Below are 20,223 nucleotides of genomic sequence, written 5' to 3' on the forward strand. Positions count from 1 at the left end.
TTAACCAAATGCATTTGGGTCCAACATGCCTGTGGAGACCAAGTCTCTTCCCCAGAAATAGATATACGGACAGCAAGCGATCTAAACCCCAGCTGGGGTCAGCTATACAATAGTGGTTCTCAGTCAATGCTTACTAGAGATATAAAAGACCAATGGAGATTTTGGGGATGTGGAGGTGGGTTGCTAAGAGCAAAGGAGCAACTGGGCATTTGTTGTAAAAACAGCAAGTTTAAAAAAAAAAACAGCAAGTTTTAAGGAAACGTTGTGACAGCAGGGAAAGTTGGCAGTAGAGGAAGAAGTCCGAGACATAACTCTGGGCAGGGACTTTATTACGAACAGCATGGGACTGTTGACCTTCTGGGGAGAATTAAAAGCAGGGCCTGCTTATTTGGCAGACTCCTGACTCAAACACCTCAGAACACATTGCTTGTCCTCTTTATCACTGCTGCTGAAAACACCAGCAATCCTCAAATGGTTTGCTAACCTTTTTTTATGAAATGCTCATAAAAAATGACTCCAATGATAGCAGTTGGGGAATTGACATGCTAGTTTTCTCTACTCTCCAATTTTGCTATAACCAGTATTATACTGCTTTTACACTTTATTTTTTATTAAAGATTTTGTTTTTAAGTAATCTTTACACCCAATGTGGGGCTCAAACTCACAACCCCAAGATTGAGAGTCTCGTGCTCTACTGACCGAGTCAACCAGGTGCCCCGGGCTTTTACAACTTGAAACTTGAAAGGTAAAATTACCTAGGTGTAAAAACTAAAACTACCAAACTGACCAACTACAGGCTTGTATGAACTGGAAGTTCCTCTTGTCAAATGTCAAAACCAGCTGGGAATATCACTGGACTGCCAGTGACTCCCTCAAACAATACTGACCTCACTGTAATACCAAGCTGTATTTAGGACAAAAGGACGGTTTGGATATAGGAGAAAGTGATTTCAAAGGACAGGATGGATGTGGGCAAGATTCTGCTGTAGGTGGCTTTGGACACTCAGGAGGGCAAGGGGTAAGGAATAAAGGACGGATAGAAAAAGAAAGGTGGGAATATGCTAAGCACCAAAGTTACCCACTTAAAAAAAAGTACCCACTTTAAATTGCATTGGGGAAAAAGACGAAACTCCTTCCTCATCTCTCCTGTACAGTAAAGGCTCCCTGCTATCAAGACCATCAACTCTACCAAGTACCACTGGTAAGAGAGTACTCATGGGAGAACCTGGGTAACCTCCCATAACTTCAGACTGTGCTCTGCAGGACACTAGGAAGCTGCCTTGGGGACTGCTTGGTATTGGAATGAGAGAGGAAAGGAAGGAGGTAAAGCTCTGCCTTCCCTCACTCTTATTTCAAAAGTTATGTGTTGCCTGATTTCAATATAACACCTCTACTTAAGATTTTGTGGGCTGAAAAAAAAAAGATTTTGTGGGCTGGAAGTGGATAAAGCAGGTGAAGGGGATTCCAGGGTACAAATTTCCAGTTATAAAATAAATCAGTCCTGGAGATGTAATGTGGAGCACGGTGACTGTCACTAACAGTACTCTATTGCATATGTGAAAGCTGCTATGAGAATAGATCTTAAAAGCTCTTATCACAAGTAAAAAAAACTGTCACTGGATGTGGTGATGGATGTTAACTAGATTTACTGCAGTGATATATATTTTGCAATATATTCAAATATCACAGCATAATGCATGCTGGACACCTAAAATGAATATGAGGTTGTATGTCAATGACACCTCAACAAAAAGATTTCATTTTAAAAAAGGGATGTGAAAAAAAATAAAAATAAAAATAAATAAAAATAAAAATAAAAATAAAAAAGATGTGCAAAGTATAAAACCCACTCATCTCACTTGAAAGGGCGTACCAACTTTTAAATTATATATATATATATAAAATAACATTACATTGCACAATTTAAATGATCTTACTTTCAAACAGTGCTTAAAACTGTATGACGGGTATCTATCAGAGCCTTCTCCACTTTCAACACGCCTCTTACAGAAAACAATGGCTTTTTCGTACAGGAAGAGATGCCGCTGCATTGGTTTGAATCTAGCAAAATCCTTCATTTTTGTAGCACCTTTCTTGTGTCCAATCCAAACACTGAAAGCACCCTGCATTACCATCTTGCCCAGTTCATTTAAGTTTCCCTACAAAGGAAAATCGACAGTCATCAGTATAAGGCACAGCTACATTCAGACCCCTGACATCAACATTAGACTGGGTGGCTTGAGCTGCTAAAGCCCTGAAATGCAATTTGTACAGTTTCTAGAATTTTATTCATCAGAACTTTTTACATTAGAACAGGCCATGTGTCACACAGGCACAAAATTACGGTGTGAGCAAGAGACAGGAGAGACCTCCTTTTCCCTGGCTCCTGTCTTCCTGCGGAGGTCTTTCAACTAGGGTAGCTCCCCCTATCTTCTCAATCCTGCCTGGCGACTGGTGTCTCCCAGTGCAAGCATTACTTTAAAGACTTGATTTTTTTTCTTCTGAATTTGTCTCAGACTAAGGCAAGCAGCAATTCTAGGACAACACATCTCCTTAGAAGACCCAAACATTTCCTTCAAGCAGGAAATCCCAAGGTTGGAGTTGGGTGTAGGCTCATAAGGACAAGGGGAATATCACAAACTCATTCGGCTGCTGACCTCAAGCCAATTCTCCATTTAGCACTGTCAGTAATAATGCTGACATTTGGATCTCCATTTTCCTCTTTTTATTTCTCAATTGGTTCCAGGAGACAAAGAAAGAAGATCTTGACATGCTTGCCCACAAAAACTGCAACGATCATTAAAATTTACTCACAATATAGCCATTTATTGCAATCTGATGCATAGAGTCATTAACCGACTTCAGTAAATCCAGCATTGTGTCAAGCGCTTCCTTTAATTGTTCAAACCCAGGGCAGCCTTTGCTATATTTCAGTAGCTCCTGTAATTACAAGTCAAGAATTAAAATTAATATCAGGCAGATATTAACAGTTGGAGAAAATGAATACATTTTTGGCTAACATGCTTTCAAGGAGGAATCCAAAGATAATGCCACTTCTCGAGTAGTATCTTTGATTTGCTATTTGTCACAGTAAGAAGACTCTATTTTAAAAACTGTCAAAAAATTTGGGAAGAAGAAAAAAAAATTGGGGAAGATTAAAAAAATTTTTTTAAAAATTGGGAAGAAATGGAATAAGGACTAACACTATCAGGTAAAGGGCACTCAGTGTTCTCGGAACTGCAGAAAAACAGCTATTAGGACACATGAGAGGTTGATTTTTAAGGTAGTCACACATGCAACAATTTGGTTTTCTCATTTTGCAGAGGCCACAGGACATTGTGCTGATACTTAACGTGACATTGTAGTAACCCTTTCACTGGACATGAGAGGTGTGCCACCTTCGGCTTTCATTGAAAGGGCACTTTTGGAAATATAGTCACAAACTCCAAGAAATATTTGTTTGGTTCTTCTTAACGATAGTAAGAGTTCTGCACTCGTTACACATGCATCAATGTAACCTGAATCAGCACAGCAAGGCGAAGGAGCATAATACTGCCAGGTCCAGCCTTCCTGCTCACCTCCTACCTCCTCGCCAGCCACTTCCTTTTTAATGGCTCTGCTACCTCTGACCCACAGAAGTAAGTAAAGAGAGAAACAAATGCTTCATGTAATTACCTTTAACAGTAACTGATATTTAGTGATTCGCTGCACGGGTTTGAGTAAATACGAATCCAGACCAAGTCTGTGCTTTAATTTTCTTTGACATTCCTGTCATTGAAATACAATTATCAATAAATTTAAATTAAGACATGTACCTGTGAAAATGGCAAGTGCTCACTGATTAGACCCAATGCATGCAGGTTTCTTACAAATCAAGGAAAATCAACCAGGAAAACCGCTCTTCCGTACGGCGTGGAAATTGTAAGTGGCCGTGAATATTAAAAAAAAATTACTGTAAACATTATTTCAAGGGATTAGAGAGGTAGAAAGGGCAAAAATTTCAAATATGTTAAGTTTTTACATAAAAATGCACACTGATGTGGAAGGGTTAAAAGACAAGAAAACAATGAATGGCCAGAGATGAACATGAGTAACGAAACATGACTGCAAAGCTAAGAAAATGAACAAAAGGTTCAGCTCTGCAGTCCGAGGCCCAGAAAAGAAACAGGTTGTACTGAATATAAATCAAACTGGGCATGAGAAGGAGTTTTTTTTTAATATCACAAGAAAAATATAGACCTCATCAACCAATGCTATATTTCATCTGATTATGGGCTCACTGCCACGATAAATATAAGGGTCATGACTTTGGGTCCTGGGAATGTTCTAGGGTTCATAACAACAGCAAGATGGGGATGATTAGGATGAAATGTGCGTGTAAGAAATACAGAACACAAAGAGAGTAGGAGAGGATGTACATGTGTAAGATCCAGGACCTGCCTCTGCCTAGGGGAGTAAAAACCACTATCCAATCTGATTCAAACAGAAGGGGCACCAGGATGGCTCAGTCAATGGAGAATATGACTCTTGATCTCAGGGTTGTGAATTTGTGCCCCACACTGGGGGTAAAGACTCCTTTTAAAAATCAAATCTTTGGGGATCCCTGGGTGGCGCAGTGGTTTGGCGCCTGCCTTTGGCCCAGGGCGCGATCCTGGAGACCCGGGATCGAATCCCACATCAGGCTCCCGGTGCATGAAGCCTGCTTCTCCCTCTGCCTGTGCCTCTGCTTCTCTCTCTCTATGTCTATCATGAATAAATAAATAAAAATCTTTTAAAAAAAATCAAATCTTTAAAGAAAATTCAAAAAGCAACGTGTGGTTAACGATTTTGGAGTGATACATGCATTTAGCTCTCCTTATTCATGAAACCCAACTATAAATGAGATTTAGAAGTTATTTTTGCAAGACAAAACTGAAAGTTACCAAGATAGGAGAGGAAAAACCATCAACCAAATATGAAAAGTGAAAACCAAACTGACAAGGGATAAACAACTGCGCACACCAGAGAAAAGTAAGTCTCAAGATGGCAGAGGGAAAAGCCAAGGAACAATTCAGTTTATATTATAGAATCGTGTCCCCCTCCTCTCCACAAAGACTCCAGAACGACAGACGTCAAGTACCTCTGAAAGTGGGAGATGAAGGTGGGTTTGAAAAAATATGGTTGTTTAAAGTCTGTCCAAGAGGTAGATACTGGGGTGGGGGTGGGGGGTGCCCGGGTAGCTCGGTCAGTTAAGCATCTGCCTTCAGCTCAGGTCATGATTCGGGGGTCCTGGGATAGAGCCCCATTTGGGGCTCCCTGCTCCATGAGGAGCCTGCTTCTCCCTCCCACTCTGCCCCTATCTCCCACTCATGTTCCCTCCCTCTCTCTCTCTCAGATAAATAAATAAATCTTTAAAAAAAGAAGTAGATAACAGGGGCAGTGCGGGGAAGAAATAAGTAGATACTAACAAGTGTTGGTGAGAGTGTAGAGCAATCAAGACACCCTCATTCACTGCCAGCAGGAATGTAAAATGGTGCAGCAACTTTGGAAAACAATCTCACAGTTCTTCAGAAAGTTACAGAGAGTTACCAAATGACCCAGCAATCTCACACCCAGGTATGTGGCCAAGAGAAATGAAAACATATGTCCCAGAAAAACTTGTATACAAGAGGTGGAAAAGAGTCAAATTACCATCCATTGATGAATGGGCAAATAGAACATCAAACACCCATACAATGGAATGAAGAATTGATCCACGCTACAACATGGATGAACTGCGAAAACATGATGCTAAGTGAAATCCACAAAACACAAAAGATCACATATTTTATGTGTCTATTTATATGAAAGTTCAGAACAGGCAAATCCAGAAAGATAAAAAGCTTACTAATTGCAGAAGGCTGAAGGGGTTGGGGGCATATGGTAGATGATTACTAAAAGGTATGCATGGGGTTTTTTTGGAGTATGAAATCGTTCTTAAATTGGCTGCAGTAATGGTTGCACAACATTGTGAACACAGTAAAACCACTTAACTGCACATTTGAAAAGGGCGAATTATATGGTATTTTAACTACATCTCAATAAAGCTGTTACAAAAAAATTAAATGGGCGTAAGAGTTTTTTTTTTAAGAGAGAGAAAAAAGAAGGGAGAGAAAGAAGGCACCTGGTGGCTCAGTTGATGAAGCATGCAACTCTTGATTTTGACTCAGGTCATGATCTCAGGATTGTGGGATCAAGCCCCATAACGAGCTCCATGCTCAGTATGGAGTCTGCTAGAGATTCCCTCCCCCTCTGTGCCTCCCACGCCCCACTCACATGCTAAATAAATAAATAAATCTTTATAAAATGTTTACAATGGCATATTAAAAAAATAAAGGAGAGAAGGCTCTCAAAAATCCACACTACTATGCACAATTATGTGGCTGCCTCTCCCTCTGGATAGCAGAACAGATGTGTATCTAAAAAGAGTAAAACAGAAGGCCTTTGAACTAGGGAATACCAGATCCAGTTGAAGACAGAGTACCGTACTGAAAGCAAAGAGATTACTTGAATATTTATGTATCGAATTAAAGACTCTCACCCTTTTCCCCCAACTTGGCTACCAGAACATTGACAACCAGATCCTTATTCACCAGGTAGCAGACTAAGGAATCTGACCAGCCTGAGAAAGAATATCTAAAGATATAGATGTGGGGATTCCACCAAGGAAACACCTTGACACAATCACTCAACAGTGAGAACCATGGTCAATTAATCCACAAGCACACAAGATACTTCCAATGAACTTTTTATTCTAGTGCTTTCTCTTAAGATAAGTGGACAAACAAGTATCATTAGACATTTGAGGAAAGTATCTAACATGAGTGACAGGAACAAAACAAAGAAAAAGAAAACACAAAACCAATCTAAAGACAACAGAAATCATGCAAGAAGGAAAAAACTATACTTAAAAGGAAAATCTATTATTATTACTCTCATATAAATAAGTGAAGATACTGAATTCATGAAACAAAAACAGGGATCTACTGAAAGGAACATGGAGAGAACAAAAAAGGGTACAGGCTCTTCAAATTGAAAAACTTAATGGTGGAAACAAAACCCTCATTAAAAGGACTGAAAGATGAATTCCAGAAAACAGAACAGGACAAAAAGCCAGAAAATAGGAAAGATAAGAGAATTAGAGGACTGGTCAAGGACATCAAACATCTCTACAATAGGAATTCCAGAAAGAGAGAATAGAAAAAAAACTGGAGAAAATCAAAGAAAAAAATCCAACTAAATTTGGACAAGAGTTTCCAAATTCAAAGGGATCACCATAAGACTAACATAATAGATGAAAATAGTGCCAACGTCATGGCACAGCGCTGAAATTTCAGAACCCTAAGGATAAAAATGTTCCCATAAGCTTTCAGAGAGAGGACAAAAATGGGTTACACAAAGGATTAAAAATCAAAATGGCATCAGATTTCTTAACAGCAACACTGGAAGCCAGAAGACAAATTCTGAGGAAAATGGTTTCTTATATAGAATTCTATACCCAGCCAAGCTAGCAATCAAGTGTTAGGGTAGACTTTTGTACACATGGAAGCTCTCAAAACTTTTACCTATCAGGCACACTTTCTCAGCAGACCTACTGGAGAATATGTTCCATAAAATAAGTAAGTGAAATAAGGAAAAAAAATATGACACCGAGGAAACAGGAGAGCCTATCCCAAAAGTTATATTCATCAAGATCCCAGGTTGTGGGACCTGTGTAACAGGTCTAGTTAGTCTCAATGAACAGATCAGAAAAATCCAAGAGAGATTAATTCAAAATAAAATTCAGAGAATAGGGAGTATGTTTAATACACTAAGAAGAGATTTATGTAACTCTCATTACTAGGAGAGTTTAGAGTACATTAGGGGAAAGTACTTAAAAAATTAAGTGAAGGGCACCTGGGTGGCTTAGGTGGTAAAGTACTCAACTCTTGATTTCAGCTCAAGTCATGATCATAAGGTTGTGAGATCCAGCGGTCCATGCTCACTGCAGAGTCTGCTTCTCTCCCCCTGCCCCTCCCCCCACTCATGCACACTCTCTCTCTCTCAAAAGTCATTAAAAATAAATAAACAAAATTTTTAAAAATTAAAAATTAAGTGAGTAAAAATGATAATTACAAGAAAAACAAAAAGGATGGAAATGCAACCATCTTATATCACAGGATTCATCTGAGCATAGGAATTACATAGTCTTAATAATTTAACCTGTATATCTATGCAACTAAACTTATAAACATACTGGATGTTTTGGAGGAAAAGGAGTATATGTATGTATCCAGTGGTGATACAGGGGCAGTGAAGAGGGCTAAAGCAGCAATATAAATATGTTATTTGGAAACATGGAGGTAAACAGCAAATGAAGTCGCTAGCCTCTGTGAAGCAGCATATATATTTTTGTACATGTGCATATGTGTGCGCACATGTGTGTTTTGTGGCAGGGTCAAATTGTTCTCTGATCTGTATTATATATAACTTAGAATAGAAAATGAATTTTTAAGAAATATCCCAGTATATTCTAGAAGGACTATATACAATACCTGAATATACTATACCTGGAAAAAGGCGCATTCTGAATACTTCTTCCAAATTGCCTCTGATCTGGGTTTATTCTGACAGTATTTTGCATACATCTGAAAATTATCTTTCTGTGATAAAAAGCAAATTCAAATGTATTACCAATTTGTGAACATATATTTTTCTTACCAAGAAAGGCTGAGCAAAAAAAAAAAAAAAAAAAGAAAGAAAGAAAGAAAGAAAGGCTAAGCAAGAATGAGTGCAGCCAAGCATTATAGGGAATGTGGCCTAAAGGCACTGGCAGCTGGGCAGGATCCCCCTTTGTATTCCAAGAAAAGCATGCCCACCAGACTGAGTAGAGGGGCACAAATTATCCCAGTAATTTCATAACTTTTACTTACTCAGTCTTAAAGAGAGAGAAAAGCCTTCTCTGACTGAATCATAAAAACAGATGAATTTTTCTCATAAGTATGAGCTAATAGGGTACAAAGAAACATGCTCTTTCCATGCTATTATTCTCTCATTTCCCTAGTGAACGAACTTGGAGCTAACTTCCAAGGTCCTTGGTTCATCACTGGGATATCATCATCATATCATAACCCTGCTAGGCATCTGCCCATGTTATTCTCTCTGCTTGGAATCATCTCTCTTTGACCCTTTAACATGCTTCTCATGAGTCATCTCTTCTAGAAAGCCATCATTTATACCTCCTATCTACATAAGATGCCCTTCTTCTTGGCTCCTACAGGATTCTTTGTATCTCCTTGATATAGTACAACTCACACTCTATACAATGATTTTTCCCTCTTTTTCTATGGTAATAGTCTTGGTCTTGCTATCCACATTGCCTAGCACAGTGCTTGATGTATAGTAAGGGTTCAGTAGATGGGTACTGAATGAACATATTGACAGGCATTTATTAAACCAATACTGGTTGCCAATAAACTCTGCTCGCCTTATAAGAGATACAAAGATATATAGGATATGGACCTTGCCTCAAAGAGTTTTACATCTAGTTGGAGACAGAATTCATAAATATGTGTAAATGTATAGCAAATGTAAAATCCCCAATGAGTAGCAAAGACATGAAGTACTACAAGAGTCCAAAGGAAAGAGACTGATGTTGCTTAGGGAAGTCAGAGAAGAATCTGGCTATCATTCAAATGTGTTTAAAGTTAGAATATACCGAGAAAGGTAATGACAGTTTTTTCTTAACCTTATATTCTGAGTCCATTAATGCTCTGTGGGATAAGACATCTATTCGGAAGCTTTCAATGATCACCTTTACCAAATTGATCCTCAAATCAACATGGAACTGATTTTTCAGGAAGAGGAAGTAGATAAGCAAAGAATATTCTAAGAAAAAATTCTAATGGAGGAGAGTATGATTATAAAGCCTGGGAAGTCAATTGTTGAGACATGGAGAAATGATCTCCCTGAATGATCTCGTAGAATAAAAAGAACAGACAGCCCTCTGTTTCACAAAGTTCCTGTGACAGATACTGTGGTGTCTGAAAGTCAGACCACATTTGATTCTGACTTTACATGTATTAGAGGGGAATGCCACGGCATCTTGGAGGCTAAAAATTAACCAAACCAAGAATGGTTGTGTGAAGATGATTCCGAGTCTCACATCTTCCTAGCCAGGATGGTCCCTGGACTCCTGGGATCACCCAAAGGTCAGTGGTCACAAGCTGAGCCATTGAAGCATTTGATACCACAGAAGACAATGGCCATTTGCATGCTCTAGATACTCCACTGCAACAACTTCTATAACAAAACTTGGTTTAACATTAAAGACTTGCGGGAGTGATGTGTCTCCTCCAAAAACATAAAGACATAAAAAACAATACCTAAAAAAAAAAAATACCTACTTTGTCTTGAAATCTGGTCCTATAAAATAAGCTGCTATTTTAGTGGCCCATATTTATATATTTTAAAATAATAATTAACAAACCCTTTCCAGGAAACAAGGTCCCACTCTTTCTGGAGCGTCAACGCAATCTTCCAGACTGTTCAAGAAAATGCTGTGAAAATTTCAAAGAAAAAAATAATTTTATGTGAAATATAAGCCATTGGTCAATAGCCATTTAAATAATATGATGAAAAAGAAAATTCAATTCAGTAATTACATACTTGTTATGGAATTCATATATTTCTGCCATATTTCCAAAGAGAATATCTTTTTTATTTCTCAGAAGAGGTGGCATAAGATCAAACATCTCAGGATTATCCATCTCGGCTCTATAGCCCTACCCAAAAGAAATACATTTATTCATTAAAAAAAATATTCACATTAACATTTGTTTGGGCCACCAAAGTACAGATACAGCAGAATGTATAGGGGATGAGTGGGTAAAGCTGTTGGTAACTTTAACAATCAAATCTTCCAGTACCCAAAGTTATCCATTTTTTTATATTTTATTTTCTTATTTTTAGAAAGCAGGACAAGGGAATCATGGTTTCCCACTCAACAGATAGAATAAAAGTGATTCTCTGGCCTTAGGGATAGCTTATAATGTAGGGAAACAAAATAGAAACAAAGCATGAAAAATTATATTACAGATCATTAACCTCTCCTTAAACTGGCAATAAGTGTTTAGGTTTTTCAGACCAAATTAATATTATGACCTTTGTATCAAATGAATGTTTTTCTCCTACTTTTAGCTCTTTACATCACAATCTCTAAATAGCACCCTGGGAATAATTATAACAATCTGCTGGATCTGGATCTCTAAGAAAATAGCTTATCTCTTCTATAATAAAATCTGAGTTCCACAATTCTCACTACTCCAGGAGAACCTGAATTTGCACATTTCACACGCATGCAGCCTCAAACAATGGGAGAAATATCGCTGCTGGCTTGTGACAATCAGGGAAAAAGGCAGAAAGAGAAGACTCAAGACCTCCTAATGAATGTAACAGGAGAACATTTGGGCCAAGATGGGAAAATATATTTTGAGTCACTTACCAACAAAACAGTAAACAGCTCACGAACATACACCCTCTCTGTCTGTATCAGCTCATTCAGGACATGGCTAAAGTGAAAAGGCAATATTTAAATCAGTTATTTTTTGCTTTAGAATTGTATTGTGACCTTTCAATCATTCTCATTATAAATAGTCTAAGGCAAAAATTGTTAATGCGTAGGAACTACCAATGGTTTTGGTTTTATCATCAAAATACAAAATTAATTATATGGTTTCTAGAATAAGTACCACCCACAAGACTCTTTAAAATACATTTAGAAGAAAAGAAAAGGGCTCAGGACTTATTTTTAAATAAAAAAGCAACCCACTTTATTTCTATCTGACTAAGCTTAAGAATCAATTTACTGGGTGCCTGGGTGGCTCAGTGTGTTAAGCATCTGCCTTTGGCTCAGGTCATGATCCTGGGGTCCTGGGATCGAGCCCCACATCGGGCTGTCCTGTTCAGTGGGGAGTCTGCTTCTCCCTCCTCCTCTGCCCCCTGCTCCAGCCCCCAGCTTGTGCTTGCACTCTCAAAGAAATTTTTTAAAAATATTTTTTAAAAAAGAATCAATTTACTAAAAACTCAAAGGTGTATTCTTAAAAGTTTGGCAAATTTTTTTTGTAGGTCAGTGGGGGAGAGCACAGTTTCTCTAGCTCTCTCTCTCTCAAAAAAATAATGATATTAACATCTTAGGCCCAATTTTCCCTTTTTCCAGTAATGTTCTGAAATTTCCCAAGACATGAAATGGATTTATTATACTGGTTTCCCTAAATATAGCTCATACCTATACTCCTGTAGTAATTACTTTATGGTCTCTTTAAAATAAAATACATTTCCTTCCAATGTGATTTCCAATTGACATCGTATTTAAAATTCATCTCCTCACTCTCCAATATGGGTAACCCATTTAATTTAATGTCTACCTTTATTTACCCTTCTTTTATTTTTACATTTTTAGGCATTAACATTATTTATTTGAATATCTATCTCCATACAACTCTAGGATATAAAATTTTAAAGGTGAATATTCTTGGGACGTCTAAGGGGCTCAGTTGGTGAAGTATCCAATTCTTGGTTTCAGCTCAGGTCATGATCTCAGGGTCCTGGGATCAAGCCCTGCCTCAGGTTTCGTGCTCAATAGGGAGTTTGCTTCTCCCACTTCCTCTACCCCTCCCCTCGCTCATTCTCTCTCTATCTCTCAAATAATTTTTTTTTAATTTGTGGGGTGTTTTTTTTTTTGTTCTTACCATTGAGTTGTAAGAGTTCTTTTTAAAAATTTATTTATTTATTTACTTACTTACTTACTTCTTTATTTGACAGAGAAAGAGGGAGAAAGCAAGCAAGCAAGCGGGGGGAAAGGGCAGAGGGAATCTCAAGTAGAATCTCAAACAGACTCCATGCTGAGCACAGAGCCAGATGCGAGGGTAGATCTCACAACCTTGAGATCATGACCTGAGCCAAAATCGTGAGTCAGTCACTTAACTGACTGAGCCACCCAGGCGCCCCAAATAAAATCTTTAAAAAAAAAAGATGAAGATTCTTATGTCTAGAATAGAAACATAATTTTATAAAAGTAAACAAAACAATGATTACTGTTAACATCTATAAAATAACATTGGGTATCAACCCTTGTAGTTTTTGAAACACTGTCTCATTCACTTTTACAAAAGAGGAAATGAAGATTCTGGAAAACTCTAGTTAATTTTCAAGTCACACAAACAAAGCATAGGTTAGCCAGGCCTAATTCCAGGACTTCTAACACCTCATCTAGTGCTCTTTTCATCCCACCTAACAGAACCCCATTTTGTGATTTCAAAATACAAGCACATTCGCCTTTAACACTGAATCAGAGATTCCTACTGGTAGACGTGTGTATGAGTGTATGTCAATAAAGAAAAATACTTCTGTAAAACATCCAAGCTATTGTCATTGTCCAAACTGGAGGATTGACCAGAACTTCTCTTCTCCCGACAATCATGCACCACTTCAATCTGAAATGATGAAAATAAAAGTTAAATTAGCATCTATGTAGGTATAGTTCTTCTTGAAGGAAATCTAGGTCAAATTAAGTTTTCTCTAGGTCCTGTGTAGATAACTTGAAAAATAACACTAGGATTATTTTTTTTAGAAATACCTTTGATATGTACTCATAAAAAATTATTTGAGTTGCCAAAGAGGACAGACTTAAGGTACTAATTCAAATTTATTTTACGCTTGGGTGACTCAGTCAGTTAAGCATCTGACTCTTGATCTTGGTTCAGATCATGATCTCAGGGTCATGAGATGGAGCCCCAAGTTGTGCTCCACACTAGGCTGGAGTCTGCTTAAGATTCTCTCTCTCCCTCTCCTTCTGCCTCTCCCACCACACCCCACCACCACCCCACCACCCCTGCTTTAGAGCACACTCTAAGAAAAAAAAAGAATTTATTTTACATATTAAGTAATTTCTCATTTATTTGGCATTTGGGGGGAGTGAGGTTAATTTATAAAAAGTTTAATTTCTAGATAACTAAAGCTTATTCATCTAAGAAAAAAACCCAGCTTTTTAACCTTAATGATTTTTAATGGAAATTTTCTAGGAAATATTACATGATTCCTTGAGTTCTCTAACCAAGGCTACACAACATCACTGACCCTCTTTCTAATGATTCAGTGGTATCATCAGGAACATGAATGATGTGATAAAATCTAATAACTTGTAGGTAACAAACAGTCTATTCTTTCTTAAAATGGCTGTAACCTGTTGATGTCTGTCTCTGCTCTCTGCCACATGTTGGCTTTTGCTACAAGTGACTTCCTAGATCCTAACCCACCATCTTATTTTTTTTATTATTATTTTTTTATTTTGAAGACTCTACAGGAGTTGGACTGGCCCACTGAGTCAGCTACATGAGATCTGTGATGGTTATTTGTTCTTCAGAAGCCTTAGAAGTATCTTCCAGGGATCCTGGCTGTATTGGACTTTGGAGACTGCAAAATGCCTGAAGTCCAAGTAAATGTAGCAATTACTATGTAGAGCCCAAAATGAAGTACAGGATCTGTCAGCTAAAAAGCATTTCCACAAAACATCACAAACACATCATGTGGAAAGGCACAAACATTAATTGACTACTTCCTATATATTATGCAGGCACAGTTATAGGTACTTAACACGGATCATAGTATCCAACCTTCTCAGCAATTTAGCAAGCTAATGCATACTTATCCTCACTTTATATATGGGAAATCAGAGGCTCAGAGAAGTTTAGCAACTGGGCCAAGGTCACATACCTAATAAGTGATGAAACAGTCAAGCTCATGGTGGCCACCATTATGCTCCCTCCTTAAGAATATGTTTTGATTTGCTCTATCTGAATGTACCAACTGTTATCATTTTAATACTATAACGCAGGTTGATAATGCTGCATAGTTTTTCACTCATCAGATAAGTATGCATCATTTACTCCTAGCAAGTTTCTGAAATACAAGTTTGGAAAGTTTCGAAACATATTTATGTTTAAATGCCTAAGGATTGTGCAAATTGACTTGAATTGGAAGAATGTGTGCATTTTGGAACTGGGTTCACCAGCTAGAAATCTCCCCAAGAAAATGTACAGAGCCACAGCCTATTTTTCCCCTGGGATATGCAAATGGACTAAATCCACGTAGAGGAATGTTAAGGTGTCATGAGTGGAAACTGGAACCGAAAGACCTGTTAAGACTATGGATAGGACACTTGGGTGGCTCAGTGGTTGGGTGCTTGCCTTTGGCTCAGGGCATGGTCCTGTGGGTCCCGGATCGAGTCCTGCATCCGGCTCCCTGTGAGGAGCCTGCTTCTCCCTCTGCCTGTATCTCTGCCTCGCTCTCTGTGTCTCTCATTAATAAATAAATAAACTCTTAAAAAAAAGACTATGGAATTTGGTACTCAGCCTATTTCCTTCTTGAAAACAGAAGTTGTGGCTGGACAACATGATAACCAGGCATGATATATATCAGTATAGGTCACTCACTAGCCTGCCAATCATGATATACAACACTTAGAATGCCACCATATGCCCCGCTTTATTTGAAAATGCTTCCTAATTATAATTTTATTTCTATACTAACTCTCTGATGAGGGTGTTCTGTTATTATCCTCATTTTATAGATAAGGAAATGGAGTTCCAGAGAACTTACCCAAGGTTATATGCCCAGTAACTGACAGAGTTGGGATTAAAAGCCAGGTAGTCTCTACAGTTGCTCAACAATCTCTATCACTGCTATACTACCTCTTGGATATCTACCTTCTTGTCCTTAGTTACCATCAAGAAGACACAAGGAAAATGTAGGGCCCTACAGCTGTGATGAGGCTACTCTGCAGATATCAGAATATCATGGAAAACTGAGAAGGAGACTGGTATCTATCAAGAAACTAATAGATGTCTTTTTTGAGCCCAGAGTACGGACCATTAGAATCTGTCCTTCGTCCATGTTTCATACTTGCAGGAATGTAATCAATTATGAAAGAAATCTTTTATAGAAAGGTGCAATACTTATTTAAGTTTATTGAGGTGGGGTGGGGGAAGGAGAAGCTGGGACGTATAGATGTTTTAGCGAAATTAATTCTGAACTTGAGCCAAGACTTAAGAAACTGCTCATGAACCTGGGGATATGCCAGCACTGCAATTAGACCCTGTGCAGCAGAAGCTTTTTCTTTTAGATTAAATAGGCTTTCGAACACACAATGTTGGTTTAGTGGATTAAAAATATGGTTGAGGCCTCCATACCAATTCTGCAACTACAGCAATAAACTCAATTTTGAATTAATTAATGGTATTTACTTTTAAGTTGCTCTGATTTTGTCTCCAAGTCTTCTTTCCTAGTAGAAAAATATGAAAGAGGAATTTCAAACCAGAATTAAAATCAACACTTTTAATTAAAACGCATGCATGTTTATTAAATAGAGAGCTATGAATATTCTAACATATTTATATTAGTATTTTTAAATCACACCATACAAAACAGTTGAGTGGTTAGTTTCATCTATATGATTTCAACTTCTTATTGAGCATCATTTTGCCATGTATTCACCCATTCTCTGACTCATCAAACATTCACTTGATTGCCAAGCAAGCACGAAGGTTAAGTGTTAGTATTCATAATTATTTGTAGATTTAGTATTCATTTTGACACATAAGCATTTAATTAGATTGTAGCTCACAGACTAACTATATCAAAAAGAGTTCTAAAAAATCTGAATTTAACTAATAATTAGAGCATCTAACATTTATTTGGCACCTACTACATGCCAGACAACTCTAAGCCCTACACATCCATTTTGGTTTTTCATCCTCAAATCAACATTAACACATAAGTACTATTTCCATTCCCATTTTATAGATAAGTAAGGTTAGTATCTTGTCCAAGAAGCAGAGGCAGTGTTCAAATCTGCGTAGTCTACTGTCAGAATATGTGCTTCTAACAACTATATAAAACAATTCCAAGGCATATTAAAATGCTAAAAACAAAACAACTTCATCAGAATTCCAAGCATCAATCTTTCTGTTCTTCCTGTTTAATCTCTCCTTTTCTTTTTTTTTTTAACATGTTGAAAGTGAAGTTACCTGTCGTTTTTTTTTAAGTTTGTTTGTTTGTTTTTAGTAATCTCTACATCCAATGGGGGGCTCAAGCTTACGACCTGATATCAAGAATTGTAGGCTCTTCTGACTGACCAGCCAGGCACCCCTCCTTTTCTTTATTTAATCTTTTCTGTTCTGTTTACAATGGGTGAGCCCCTATATTATTAAGGAAGGAGTCGAATGTTCCTACAAACCCCAGGGCATGGTCCAGTGTAAGACTAGGTCATTCATATTCCTTATTTTCAGAGTTGCTAAAAAGGCTGCCACTCACACAGGCTGCACGGGTCTCATCTCTCTATGCAAGAAATACACTTTTTTGCCCTTTCCTCCTTGGCAGGAACTGCTGCAAGGCACAGTCAGGGAAAGGCTATGCTGTTATGTGCTCTAAATTTTATGCTTCACTTTAATTATTTAAAAATATATTTTAGGGTTGCCCAGATGGTTCGGTCAGTTAAGCATCTGCCTTCAGCTCAGATCATAATCCTGGGGTTCTGGGATCAAGCCTGGTGTCAGGCTCCCTGCTCAGTGGGAAGGCTGTTTCTCCCTCTCCCTCTGCCCTCTCCCCTGCTTGTGCACTCTCTCTCTCTCTCTCTCTCTCTCTCTCTCTCTCTGTGTCAAATCAATCAATAAAATCTTTTAATATGTATATTTTAGGGGCCCTTGGCTTGCTCATCAGAAAAGCATGCAACTCTTGATCTTGTCAGGCCCCACGTTGGGTGTAGAGATTACTTAAATAAATAAACTTTTAAAAACTTTTTTAAAAGAGTGAAAATAAAAATATATTTCACAGGGGCTCACGCTGGCCCAGTTAGTAGCATATGCAACTCTTTTTTTTTTAATTAATTTTTATTGGTGTTCAATTTACCAACATACAGAAAAACACCCAGTGCTCATCCCGTCAAGTGTGTGCAACTCTTGATCTAAGAGTCATGAGTTCAAGCCCCATGCTGGGTGTGGAGCCTACTTAAAATACATACATACATACATATATATGTATGTATTTTAAGTACCGAATATAGCGTAATGTATAGAGATATTGAATCACTACGTTGTACATCTGAAACTAAAGTAACCTTGTGTGTCAACTACACTCAAATTTTAAAATTTTTAAAAATATTTTATATCCAAGTTTTATGTTATAAATCATATGTGTAAATATATAAGTTAGACTTAGTGGCATTTACCACATAAGATCTATTTCTCACTAAAAACTGATGTTCACCACTTTAAAGACACCTGATACACAGAGCTCCAAACTTATTTATAAAGGTAACTGAGGGAGCCTTACTAATTAGCTTTACTCATTAATTATTTGCAACTCTATTAAGAGCTGAAAAAGGAACATATACACAACTCATGAGGAACACAGCTTTTTCTGAAAAGCAAGGTAGAGAAATTCATTCTTTGAATGACATAAAGAGATATCTACAATTACGGAGCACCTGTACTATATGCAAAGCTCTGTGTTTGGTGCTGGGACAAAAACATGAGCTGCACACAGTCCCTGTCCTAGTGGAGTTTACAGTCTACCAAAAGAGATGGCTTGCTACCACACAGCATGATCACTCAACCAAAAGGGGCGCCCAGGAGGGGGCAAGGTGGTCGAGCTTACCTGAAGCAGGTGAACTAGGGACAGGAAATGTGATGGAGGAAAAGGAGCCAGCAGAGGGGAGAGGGAGAGGGAAGGGAATAGTGTCCCAGAGAGAGATCGGTATGGTAAAGTCCAACAGGCAAGACGAGGCATTTGAAACAGAAAAGTAGGGAACCAGGGAGACAGCTGCAGTTGTCAAGGCAACAGGTGACATTAGCCTGGATGAAGGTAGTGGCAGCAAGCAGCAGCGGTGAGGATGGAAAGAGGTGGATTCTGTGACTGATAAAGGGGGGGGGGGCATTTGTGCAAAAGGGAAGCCAGTGTCCCAGGCGGGGACGAGCGGGGGCATGACAGTACTATTCACTGGGATGAGGAACCCAGGAGGAGTTTGCAGGAGAGGCTATCAGGTGGGGGTACGTGTGCAGTCTGCGCTGCGGTAGGAAATTCAAGGCCGCAGATGGTAAACGCAGGTCTGAAGCTTATGAGAAAGATGCAGACTAGAGCTAGTTTTGGGAGCTCAAACTACACTTTACCCCCCACATTGTTCTTCGCTAACCTCCCTCTGTAGTAAATATTACTTCGGGTGTTAAGTGGCCAACTCTTGATGTTGGCTCAGGTCCTGATCTCAGGATGGTGAGATGGAGCCCCGAGGGGGGTTAGGGTTCTGCGCTCAGTGTGGAGTCTGTTTGAGATTCTTTCCCTTGGCCCCTCCCTCTGCTCCTCCCTCTGGTCGCACCCCACCTCTCAAAAACAAAATAAAATCTTTTTAAAATATATGAATTCAACAAATATTTACTGTTTCCTGCTAGTCGCCAGGCACTGTGCTAGGTACAGGATTCTGTTTGATGTAAATTAATAAAAATAAACAAACAAAAACAAACAAAACCAGTTTGACTTATTGTAATGAAGATTAACACAATTTGATTTGACCAAATCTTATATATTTGGCCTAGCAATTAAAAGTCTTTTTTTTTTTTTTTTTTTTTTTTGCAATTAAAAGTCTTAAAGAACTATTTAGAGCTGATTGTTATAATCCCCATTATTCACAGAACAATGAGGTAAAATAAACAATGCAGCATAAATGATGCTTTGATTTAATTTAGAAATGATGCTTTTAATTTAACTTATATAAATGATGGGTAAAATCGTTTATCCATCCACATCATTTATTCAGTCAGCTGCCTTCTTCCACATAAATACATTAGGCCATCTTATATTGAAGAAAATTCAAGCTACTCCCAACAAGTAGTTGTGTGTGGATGACACAAGAGTCTCTAAAATGAAAGAAAGCTTCATTTTTAACATTGCAAATTGTTTTTCTTGGTTTCTTTTTATGAGTGGTCATTTGAGGAGATTGAGTTTAGAAGCATAAGCTACTTTTCACTAGCTTGTCATTTTCCAAGGTACGTTTAACGATGAGAGAATATGATGATTGTTATGAAAAAAGGGAGAAAGTTAATTAGAGGCAAAATTCAAGAATGAATTGCTGCTGCTTTTTGGATGTCAAACTGGTTTTTCGCATGTACACAAACTCAG

General features: G+C 38.1%; 1 protein-coding gene across 1 annotated transcript in view; it reads right to left on the bottom strand.

Moving 5' to 3' along the window:
- Positions 1 to 20,223, bottom strand: part of MCF2 (MCF.2 cell line derived transforming sequence) — a 71,703-nt gene that overhangs the window by 23,160 nt on the left and 28,320 nt on the right. Inside the window, exons 12-20 of the mRNA XM_041740302.1 lie at positions 16,299 to 16,336; positions 13,402 to 13,490; positions 11,501 to 11,567; positions 10,666 to 10,781; positions 10,487 to 10,556; positions 8,568 to 8,660; positions 3,676 to 3,768; positions 2,815 to 2,940; positions 1,938 to 2,159 (exon numbers count right to left, since the gene is read on the bottom strand). Coding sequence (XP_041596236.1) covers positions 1,938 to 2,159; positions 2,815 to 2,940; positions 3,676 to 3,768; positions 8,568 to 8,660; positions 10,487 to 10,556; positions 10,666 to 10,781; positions 11,501 to 11,567; positions 13,402 to 13,490; positions 16,299 to 16,336 — 914 coding nt within the window. The remainder of the gene's footprint in view (positions 1 to 1,937; positions 2,160 to 2,814; positions 2,941 to 3,675; positions 3,769 to 8,567; positions 8,661 to 10,486; positions 10,557 to 10,665; positions 10,782 to 11,500; positions 11,568 to 13,401; positions 13,491 to 16,298; positions 16,337 to 20,223) is intronic.

This window comes from Vulpes lagopus, chromosome X (genome assembly GCF_018345385.1).
Source record: "Vulpes lagopus strain Blue_001 chromosome X, ASM1834538v1, whole genome shotgun sequence".
Taxonomy (NCBI): domain Eukaryota; kingdom Metazoa; phylum Chordata; class Mammalia; order Carnivora; family Canidae; genus Vulpes; species Vulpes lagopus.